This window comes from Parus major, chromosome 1A (genome assembly GCF_001522545.3).
Source record: "Parus major isolate Abel chromosome 1A, Parus_major1.1, whole genome shotgun sequence".
NCBI lineage: Eukaryota > Metazoa > Chordata > Aves > Passeriformes > Paridae > Parus > Parus major.
Window position 1 is genome coordinate 21,578,460 of NC_031773.1, and position 12,047 is coordinate 21,590,506.

General features: G+C 36.9%; 1 protein-coding gene across 6 annotated transcripts in view; it reads right to left on the reverse strand.

Annotated features, from left to right (window-relative positions):
- CPED1 (cadherin like and PC-esterase domain containing 1) overlaps positions 1–12,047 on the reverse strand; it is a 164,101-nt gene that overhangs the window by 80,956 nt on the left and 71,098 nt on the right. For all 6 annotated transcript variants that reach the window (XM_033514493.1, XM_033514494.1, XM_033514495.1 and 3 more), the window contains 5 exons: positions 6,186–6,328; positions 4,750–4,822; positions 3,043–3,210; positions 1,889–1,993; positions 691–860 (listed from right to left, as the gene is read on the reverse strand). In XM_033514493.1, coding sequence (XP_033370384.1) covers positions 691–860; positions 1,889–1,993; positions 3,043–3,210; positions 4,750–4,822; positions 6,186–6,328 — 659 coding nt within the window. The remainder of the gene's footprint in view (positions 1–690; positions 861–1,888; positions 1,994–3,042; positions 3,211–4,749; positions 4,823–6,185; positions 6,329–12,047) is intronic.

Genomic DNA, 12,047 nt, shown 5'->3' on the forward strand with positions numbered 1-12,047 from the left:
CCCTCCTTCCCTCCTTCCTTCCCTCCTTCCCTCCTTCCCTCCTTCCCTCCTTCCTCGTCCCTTTTTCCCTTGTTCTGTTCTTCCTTTCCTCTTTCTCTCCTCATGAAAGTTAAAACTTCTTGCCAAAAGTTCAGTGCATCTAACCTTGTAATTACAGCATTTTTTTCCATCTTTTCACAAGGAGTTAAAATGTGGTTCTCAGAGTATTATGCTCTCTGACCTGTCTTTTTTTGGACGGAAAATTTGGAGCCAATAAAAATTATTAATTCTTTTGGAAAACCCTTCACCTGAAATTTTATATTTTCTTTACTGTTTTGCTGTTTATTGGTGCATAAATTAAGACAGTCTTAACCTTGGGAAATGCTCCTAATTTAGAGTCTACAGTTGTTTAGAAAAAAAATGTACCTAATTAATCTTTCTTAAAGAAAATATTCTGATAGTTCTGATTAATTTTCAATCCACAGTCCTTCATATTAGATAGAGAAGCAAACCCTGCTCTGTTCAGAAACCTAGCTACAGTTCTAATGGCAGAATGGCTGACAGGGCTCCATATGGGATGATCGACCTTCATCTCAAGGGTTGCAAGCACACCTACATCTACTGAAGGATAAAGTTTTATGACACTCACTGGAGATATTGCAATTATATAACTTGAGAAACTACCCTTAACACATATAATAGTTATCTTACCACTCTGAAAGATTTGTATGTGCCTCTTTATTCATGAACTGGAACTGTTGAAGGACACTGGAAAGCAACCAATGCACAGTCAGGACTGAATTAAGCCGTCTCATTGGGTCTACCATGCGATATAGGTCCTGCAGCAACATTTGGATCTTGGGTGCAGAAGAAGGGAAAAGCTGAGAAGAGAGACACTGATTTGAGACAACACAGTATGACATTTGTAGAGTGCAAAGATATGACAAATGATCAGAGAAGACAGTATATACAGCATAGGATTGATTATATATTAATGTTCTTTCCCATATGCTTAGAAAAGGACTGTCATGCCCAGCCTTGCAAATCAGGATTTCAGTACTGATGAGGAAGTTGATCTTCTCTGCCTCTGAGCTGGCCCTGAGGTTAGCTCAGCTGGTCAGACTGTGAAGCTAATAATGCCAAGGTTACAAGTTCAATCCCTGTATTGGCCATTCACTTAAGAGTTGGACTTGATGATCCTTCTGGGCCCCTTCCAACTCCGATAATTCTATGAATTCCAGATCTAGTAGACTCAATGCTTCTTCAGAAAGTCTCCATCCTGGATACTCATCCAGGAAGTCTCATAAAAATCCTGATAACATCCATACTTTCTGAAGAAAAGATTCAGTTGAAGATCCTTTATTTTCTGAATACCCATTATTTCCCTCATTAACTATGCCTACTCACAGACATTGTTATTCCTCCAAGTTCTTCTCCAAAAATTACCTCAAAGCATGAAGAAGAAAACATAACATATTCCACCTGCTTTTTTTTTTTTTTTTTTCCACTTTTTCATCTAGATCTACTCTCTGGTAATGATCTCAGTATTGTACTTTCTCTAGTCCTTCCTTCTTTGCTTTGTTATCATTCTATTTTCTTATCACCTCATTAGTCATTTACATTGTTTTCATTCTTTTCCTTTCCTTCCATTTTCTGGTCTCTGTTTTTGCTTAGCTGTCCTTTTCAGTGGAAGCTCAGCTCAAATACTCTGTTGTTCCTTTATCAATTTTAAATGAAATTCAAATGACCCACCAAAGTAAAATCAGTGCTACATCTATCTCCTTGCTTCCCTGCCCATCCAGCCTAATTACATATGCCAAAGACAGCAGAGAATGATAATGAAGGAGAAATGTTAGGAGATTTACATTATAGATATATATCCAATAAAACAAAACCCTATTTACTTTACCAGCTCAAATGGTCCAAGACTCTTCAGCTCCTTTATGAAAGTAATCATTGAATTTATCTGTTCCAAAGAGAAACATTGCTCATCTTCTCTGTTGTATGTTCCATCCTGTGAAGGAAAGGGCAGAATGTCTACTGAAATCACAAAAGCAATGTGCTTTCAATAGACCCCAATCCCTTCATTGATCATAGGAAAAAGTTACAGCAGCTCTCAACTAGCCCTAACCTCAGCCAGCCAGTTCCTTGACAGCTCATCCCATTTTTCTGTCTAGAGTAAAGCAGACTATGCCTTAGTTTTGTGTAGAAACCAACCCATAGAAACCACTGGTCTCTGGAACATAGGCTGGGTAATCATACCACTACATGTCTGGATGACTGCATCTTTCTACTTTATCCTGACATAAATTTAGAACCCATGACCCTTTTTTAGCCACATCTGTCCAAGAGGTGGAAGTTGCCTGGATAAATGAGTCTCTGTATGTCTTTCAAGCATGGGATTTCTCAGAAATGCATCCTTAAAAATTCCCAGACTGAGAGAAATACTGCTGAAAGAGATCTCAGCTTGTCAGAAATGGTTTTCACTAGTGAAGCAGAATGTATGCTATATTCTATATGCTAGATTCTATAAATGCAAAAAAAACAAACCAAAAAACCACAACCCAAAAAGCCCCCCAAAACCCCAAAACCCTGGAACTGGATTTTGCATTGAGAATAAGACATAAAGTTGTAAGAAACAAAATTTAATTCTGATGCTCATGGATCTCCATGCATGAGTTAACCCATTCTGGATGTAATTGTGAAAACACACAAATCTGTATATTAAAAAAAAGACTATTTAAAAAAATAGTGGGATTTTTTTTCTAAAGCTTTAAATATATCTTTCAAGCACAGTATTTTGGAAAATTAAATCATTTGAGAGTAGAATTTTTACAAAAGAAAACTCAATTGTTCAATATAATTACATTTTATACATATATACATTTATACAATATAATTACATTTTATATTATGGGGAGTTTTACTCCCCAGAATACAATCAAAGATGGTTTTGATTAAATAAATTCTTCATTCTATCAGTTGGCACCTACAATTTCAGAAGCATACAATTTAAAATTAAATATTTTTAAATAATAATAAGAAAGAGTTGGAATGAACTACCTTGGTCACAGATGACCCATATATTTTTTGCAAAGCTTCTATGAAACTGGATGTTGAAGATTCATTAGATAAGAGAAATTTAAATGTATCTTCAAAAAGAAGTTCTTTGGAAATTTGGTCCTGAATAGTTGATTCATTTTCAACTTGAAAGTCAAAGTTTTCATGCACCTGTTGGAAAAAATATTAAAAAACACACTTTGAATAAAAATTCCAGTTTTCTTATAGCAAATAATACTAAACTGGAACTTTAAGAAAAGGTAGTAACAACACAAACTGTCAGGACTACAAAACAGCAAATGCTGCACCAGTGTCTTAACTCCATACCACAATGTTTGCTGCCCTCCAGTGGAAAGAGTGCAGTATTGCAGACACATGTGAAAAGCTTGTTTTCCGTATTTGATTTGAAATTTGATTAAAAATATAAAATGTCAGGTTATATGTTAACATATCTCTTGAAAAACTCATATGCTAAGAGTTACTACAGAACATCTGTTACTACGGATGAAAGTATAAGTTTTACGATATGTAAACACAATGAACAAATTCATAGTTACAACTAAATTATTGTTTTGGCATAAACAAAATATAGCATCAATCTGAATAGGTTGTGTGCATACTATACTTTTCAGGTTATAATATTCATAGTCAATGTTGCATTAATTATCAACAGCTATTTTCTACAGCCATTTTTTTTTCAGAAGAAACTACTAAATCTTACTGATTTAATATAAATTTATGGATAATGGTTGAAACTTCTATACAGGTAGGTAAACATTATGTTTTATGTTTAGTTTTTTACGCTCTTCTGGGATAATTTTATTACAGCCTAGTATACATATACTGAATTGTTATGATATACCACATTTCTTATACTAGCTATAAAAAGTCTTCTCAGACTAATTAAAAATATTGTCTTTGTGGACTTTTTAAATTCTGCAAACTTCCTTTCATATGTGCATTTTTCCTTTGTGTTTAAAGAATGCAGAGATTGACTGCACTGTTATTACCATACACTTGAACAGATTTTAAGTGGGAATATATTAAGTAACTTTTGTTAATATCTGTATATCATAAATACAAAGAAACTTTTTACATACTTAGGCATATGCATATTCATGTGTATACATGAGGTAATGAGAACAGCTGGAAAGCAGTACAATAATATTTTCAGGACAGGTTGTTCTGAGGCAGGAGTGGTACAAAAACTGGCACAGGTCTCACTTCCTTGGTTTTAAGAGCCTTGTGGATCATCCAGGGAGAAGGCAGCACAGTGGAGGTCAAAGCAGGTCATGAAATGAAGAAGTACAATCCAATTTATGGAGAACTTTAATTTGTATTAAAAGCCAATTGTGTTTTGTTAACTTCCTCCATTCATCTTTGTTCTGCTGCATTTAAAACCTAACTCAACTTTCCTGCAATGCTTCATATGGATTTTATTTCACTGATACTCATTTGGGATAATAATTAGTCCTTTAATGTAAACTGAAAAGTTTGCACATTTTGATGGTCTGGTGAATTTCATCACAGGAACTCTGACTCTTGAAAACTGGTTTCTTCTACAGAAACTCTCCACAATGAGCCAAAATTAATATTAAAGTATTGGTACATTTCTTAGACATTTGAGGGTACCTATCAAAGAGAGTTTTCTGCTGTGTTCTTCTGGGTGTAATTTTTTGAGTCGGTCATTCATTTTTGCAATTTTCTCACCTTAAGAACTACTGGGTGTATGGACATGCTGAATCCAATGTCAAAGGTTAGCATTTGAAAACACTGGCTGCATCTGAAATATAAAGAAATCAGTTTCAGTAAGGTTAGGTACTCTTGTGAAATATAGACTCATTAAATAATTTAGGTTGAAAAAGACCTTTAAGATTATGGTTTCCAATGATAAACCTAGCACTGCCAAGTCCACCATTGAACTATGTCCCTGTACACAGTAAAATTCAATACACACTCAAGTCCAGAGAACACATGCAGGAAAACAAACACAGATGGGTCACAAACCAACATGTGATAGAGACTAAATAAATTTCTAAGAGCCAGCAGCATTAAACATGAAAGGAGTCAGATTGTGAGGTGGTGAAAATAGAGCTATATGAAAGTGTTTTTAATGATTGACAGAAAGGGAGGTGAATTGTGGTGAAGGAAGAAATGCCTTTGGAAGAGAGTGAATGAGCCCCTGCAAAAGCCTTGAAGACATTTGGAGGGGAAGGGATGGTGAAACACTCCAGGCTCACTGAAGCCAAAGAGCTCTGCTGCACCTATGGGGATGTTTGGAGACATAGGCCAGGAGTTGTAAGCAAATCTTGTGTTACGCAAACAAGAGAGTCCACTTCATTGGTAAAAAAGAGATTTTGGACTGCTGTCAAAATAGCTTCATCCCCATTACACTCCTCCCCTCCTTGCTACCCTCTCCACTCACAATATAAGCTTTATTCCAACTTGTGTTAGTCAAATAATGAGCTTTACATTACTGCTACTAAAACACCTGGTTCTCAAAATAGCTTTAACACATAAATTTAATAAATAGTAACTTATTTAGTACTTATCATAAAAATGTCAGGGATGGGATATAACATACATAGAACAAATATTAACTTTATTTAGTAAAAATATTACATAATTGAGGTTGATTTATGTGAAAGAACTGTAACACTAATAGTAGTGATTACACACAGAAATGTGACTGTTAGTGCCTAGGTATATTTCATAACATACACTTTATAAAGTGTTTTACAGTGTTTCTTGTTCAGATTGCCTGCCGGAGCCAGCTCTAAACAATCTGGGCTACTCTAGCATTAACTATTTGACATATGACAGAATGCTCACTTAAAGGAAATACAGCTTTATATATGTTAGGACTAGCCCAATTGTGCGTGATTTCTATTCATTTGTGCTGCCTGAAACACTTCATTAGGACAGCATCTGGTCCTAAGTATTCATCATAACCTTTTCACAAACTAGAAACACTGTGGGTACTGAAGAGCTGTACTCCTTAAATGCAGCATGTCCTTACTTTACAAAGAAGTATGAAATAGATGGGAATTTTTTATTTTAAGATTTTTGTATCCTCTGCAATATTTATTCTATTCTAAGGAGCTATCTTCACACTAGAATTACAATGACTACTGCAAGTCACTTACTGATTGAAAGAATTTGGTCCTGAGGCAGATGATTTGCTGAAGACCTCAGTTATAAGTAGAAGTTTGTTTATAGCCTCCTTCATGTTGTTAAAGGCTTGTTGGGGAGAACTGTTTCTGAAGAATATCTCAAAAAACCTTTTCAGCTGTGAAAGAGAATACATATATTTTTGAGCTTATACAGTAAATCAGTGCTTAAAATCATAAATTAAAAGGCTGATAAAAATTGCCTAGGAATATCACCTTCAATTCTTATTCATTTGTACAATGAAGTGGAATGAAAAGCTTCACACAGCACACTAATATAGAATGACTTTTTATTTACAAATAAGTATATCAGAAACAAAATTTTTATTAACAGTTTTAAGATATTGCTCAGAATCTAAGCTTAATTTGACAAAACATTTTGCTGTCACTGGTTCTAGGCAAACTAACTCACAAATGATTGTATCTTCATCAGTGGGTAATAGTACACTCAAAGTATTATATTTATTAGAGAACATTATTTATTATATTTATATTATATAATATACTTATATATTTATAGAGAACATTATTATTTTATTATTATCTCATTTATGTGCCAAGCGATATCCCCCTTGACCTTCGCTACAAATCCTTACCCCTGGTGAACAAGCTTTAAATAGAATATAGAAGAAAGATGTTGGAAAAATGATCAGCCACTGCAGCCTGTGTTTTGACAGAATATTCTGTGTTTTGACTCTGAATATTCTGTGGTTTTCAGACTCATGAATCCCCACCAAAGGCCTATTTGCTGGCCTGCAGAGCACTGTCTTCAGGTGCTTTCATCACTCATGCAAATTCACCCCTATCATCACCTCAGACAGAGATTCAGGGAAACTACTGGAGCAGCACAGAGACCCATGAAGAGCGGGACATAGGCAGGTTTCGTAATATCAGAGTCCTCGGTGCTAAGAAAGGGGTACCTTTGAATTTCCATTGGGGTTATCACAGAGCACAGAACCCAGTTAAGTAATGATCTATGTAAAACTGTTAGATAATATAGTAGTACTATATTACCAAAGAGTCGCTTTCACATAGCAAAAAATACTATCTTCAGAAATAAAGCATGTAAAGTATATGCAGAACATACATTAACACTAAGAAAGGAAAATTTTCTGATTGGAAATTTCGCTACCACATTTATTTAGAAATGCCAGTATATATTTCCTGTTATCACCCACTTATACATGCCCCAATGGGGTAACATGATAGAAGCATGTAGGCTTCTGTAGACAACCCTCCTGAGGACTGATATGCTTGGCACCTCTCTATCCACCTTGGACTGCTATAATCATGAACATATATCCACAGCAGATAGGTTACCCAAGCGTGGGCCTTGGTAAAAGTCCACAACAAAATTTAATGTGAAATTTTGGCTCCAAAGCATGATCAGAGAACCACAAGGAGCTCTGGATGTCATGCGGTCCAAACACCCTGTTTAAGCAGGGTCATCTACAGTCAGTTGCCCAGAATTGTGTCCAGAAACCTTTCGAATACCTCCAAGGATAAAGGACTTCCACAACTTCTCTGAGAAACCCATGCCAGTGCTTGGTCACCCTCTAAGTAAAAGTGTTTCCTGATGCTCAGAAGGAGCATGTCATGTTTCAACTTGTGCCCATGGCCTCCTGTTCTGTCACTAGGCACCACTGAAAAGGGACTTTGTCTTCTTTAAAGTCTCCTTCAACTATTCATACACTTTGATGACATCCCTCTGGCCTCTGAGAAGCTTATCCAGGCTAAATAGTCCCATCTCTTTCAGCATTTCTTCATATAAGGAATGCTGCAGACTCTTAATCACCTTATTGCCCACCCCTCACCCCCCCCACCCCTAGACTTTCTCCATATGCCTCTTGTATGGAGAATGTAGAACTGGACACAGTACTCCAGGTGTGCCACAAGGGCAGACTTCTGGCTGATGGTCAGCTAGATGTCCTAGACCCTTTTCTGAAAAGCTGTTTTCCAGCTGCAGGCCTCCAGCAGGTGCTGGTGCCTGAGGCTCTTCCTTCCCAGGTGTAGGACTTGAATTGCATGAGGTCCTTGTCAGCCCCTGTCTCCAGTCTGCTGAGATCCTTTCAGGTGGCAGGATCATCATCTGCTGTATCAGCGACTCCTCCCAGTTTTCTGTCATCAGCAAACTTGCTGAGTATACACTCTGCTCAATCATCCAGACAAAGATGTTGAACAGGAAAAGACCCAGTATGGATCTCTGCATACACCACTAGTTCCTGATGTGCTATGATGCATTCACTGTGCTGACACCAGAACTTACAGCATACTTCTCTCCACCCTCGTCCACAGAGAGTTTTCTAGACAGCTTTGGAGTCTCCCATTCTCCCCTTGTTACCATGAATACTTTCAAGCACACTGGTCTGCACTGGCACAGATGAATGGCTTTCAGTTTCTTCAGGTACCATATTGCAGTTAAATGTAATAAGCACTTTTTATTTTCCTTTTTAAAAAATACTGTAACATTGATAACAGCCAGACATGGGAGATACTTAAATATGCAGCTAACATTGATCCTCCTTTGCTTTTTGCTCTCTTCCATTTCACTAACTCCATCCAGTTGTGCTGGTAAATAACTGAAGGGGAGGAATTTGGTCTGTTTGCCTTTCTGTTCTTATCACCTCTGTTTTCATTTCAACAAGTGGTTGCCTTTCTCAGTTTTACTGACTAAAAGAATTGTGACCCATGCACAGATCTTTGCTGAAGGTTTATAGTGCCTGGGACTTTTTTCATCTTTTTAGCAAAGCGATTTGAAATGCCAGTAGGAAAAATATGACAATGATATATATGGCTGAAGTTATAAAATTAAACTTCTGACTGCAGGAAATGGTGAAGCAAAGGTTGCACTCCTCAACTCTGTTCTTTGGATATTTGCATGATGCTGAAATCTTGAATTAAATCACACTGTATTTCTATACTGTAGAATGTTTTCCATGTGTACTGCAGTTCCATGAGCCTATGGGGTAAAGGAGTTCCAGATGCATTATTTAGAGATTATGCAGTTCTTCACATCATGCTCTACTTCATCTCCAAAACAGGCTGAGAAGTTCTTGTTTCCCAAAGTCTAAGACCACCAAAGCTGTGTTTCTCCCACAGAGTGGTACAAAGATTAAGAACAAGAAGCTCCACATTTTTCAAATCAGTTCTGATTCAGATTCATCTTAAAGTGAAATTGTTCCACTTCAGCTCATTTTTCAGGACAAAAGCAGTTAATTAAACTGTTCAGGTAAATAAAGAAAAAAGTTAAAATGAAGGCTCATCTCACCAAGGTGGTTTCTCTGAATTTTGAAATTATTAACAGCACCTCTGCCAGATTCTGCGCACAACTTACATTCCCACTACTCTGACTTGCACCTTTTCTTTAACTTCCTAAATCTCCAGGGAATATTGAAGGAATAAGTGAGAAGATGGTCTACTGTGCTGAATAGGGAATATAAGGAGCTGGAGAGTTTTATAAGGAGAGATGGGGATTACTGGAAGAGCAAGAGCACCATTAGCTCATTTCCTCCCTCACCATTAATTCCCAAGCACTTTAACACGAAGGATACATAATGCATACATTTGTAGTAACAAATGATGAAGACAGGCTAGCTTGACCTACTGGTAATCAGAGCACGCTGTTAGCTATAATAGTCAACTGTTGCCACCAGAACAGGCATTAAAATAGAACTGGCATCCCCAAGAAATTGCCTTTTAGTTACAGCCCTCCTTAGCCAGCCTAGAAAAGAAACATTGCTCAACGGGTTCTCATTGGAGGATATCAGGTTTGAGACCAATGTTTATTCTAAGCCAATGGTGAAAATAAATATTTAGTCAGGCTGGTTCAGGGCCAATAGAGATGAGATGAATACTTAGGTTTTAATGAAACTCAGGTTAAATTCCAATTCATAAAACAATCCTATTTAAACAAGTTCAGGTTAGGTTTGACTCCAACAGATTCCACAGGATTTACAGCAACAGATAGGAAAAATTTAAAGTGTATGGATTAAAAGTGATAATATATGAAAATCTGCAGCAATCTCAGGTTTTTCTGAGTGAATAAAAGTATATAAATCTGTGTTCAACTGCAAAATACTAAAGAGCTGAAGGTTTCTTCAAGTGACCACCACTGATGCCGATCCTCTCACTTTCAAAGGAAACTGACTGCCTGTCCAGCAAAATTCACCCTCACCATTGATAGAGTGTGATTAATAGAAGCTTTGAACAATTTAAAGAGGACAGAGTAGGAAATACTGATAGCAATTGCAGGAACCTATTCTGGGACAAAGCTGAGCTCTGGCTGGCTAATTTTTAAGCAGAAGGATAGGGTTTAAATTTTAGTAGACTGTAAGACTAAATGCAGACATGCACATTTATTTTATTCAATGACTCCATTATATACAGAATTGCGAGACTTTTTAGAAGCTTGGAAGTGTTCATCCAGATACTGGACACATACAGTTGGAGATATGTTCCAAATATTTATGTAATGCCTTACAGAAGTGTGGAAATGCAGTCAAGTTACATGGATCAAGAACATTTCTGTAAAGGCAGAATGAACTAGAAATACTCTTTAGATTAATTTAAACTCATTGACCTTTCATTGCCCAATAACTTCTTCCTTTAGGAAAAGCCACTGGGAAAAAAAAGGCCTACTCAATATTAATTTTATGATGATTTTTTTTTTACCCATTTTGACATCCAGTTTTTAAAATCTGTAGTCATTAAAATTAGCCTTATAATCTCAATGACGTAGATCCATCTGGCTCCTCAAAAATACACTGAATCATCAGGTAGAAGTCTGACACATTAAAAAAAAAGCAATTTAATTGACAAAGGAATTCTCATTTGCAAATTTCATGCATGGAGTCATGGAGCCTGAAGAAGAGTGGAAGAGTGTGGCACTCACTGGGATGAATGTTATGATGACTGTAGTAATTCCCTCAAGAAAATTTTCCTTGGGAAATTTTTCTGCAAATTAACTTCTCAGGAGAGCTGCTGGAGCAGCCTGGGGCAGTTACCTGAATGGTCAGCTGAGGATAGCCCTGAGAAAGAGTATAAAATTAAACTGTAGTGATCTTTCTGAGGTTGCTTTCTAGCTCAATACTGAACAATTGTGCCTCCTAATGAAACAAAAAAAGATTTTTCTCAACTAGCATTAACTAACATTTCCTTAACTAACATTAATGGCCATAAATGCAAAATTAGAACACCTTCCTTTACTGACTGCACTGATTAGATCTCTAATCAGTGTTCAGAGACACATCTCACATGAAGACAAGTCACTCAGGGGCCAGTAATGTGGAGGAATCCCACACTACAAGACGACATGGCTTATGTCTATGTACAAGCTAAACATCTAGGTTCCTTTTACACCTCACTGCAGAACACAGATGCTTGAAGAGCATAATTTATGCCATTCTAAAGCAGATGTCTCAAAACAGTGACATTAATTGCAATCTAAAGTTTCTTGGTTTCCCTGGGGAATCTATGTGAGACACTGAAGACAGGAGATCTATCACTGGAGTGCTCATACAGCCTGCCCACGGACAACACCACCTGTGTGTCTAGAAGAACTGTCTGGGATGATGTTTGACCAAATTTACTATGATAAAGAAGAATGTGACCATCAGCAAGGTTAAACAATAATAAGGAAATGACAAAGTGACTTTTGAAACAAAGGAGTAGTTAGCTTGGGAAATAATAGAAAAGGAGCATGAAAATTTGCATCATGGGAGAGACTCAGAGTGGAAAGAGCAGGAGCCAAAACCTGGTCATGCACTGCCACAAATCAGCCTGCTGGCACCACAGCTTCTGCCTAGATTTCAGGGAATACTGAGATGTAAGGATGGGCAC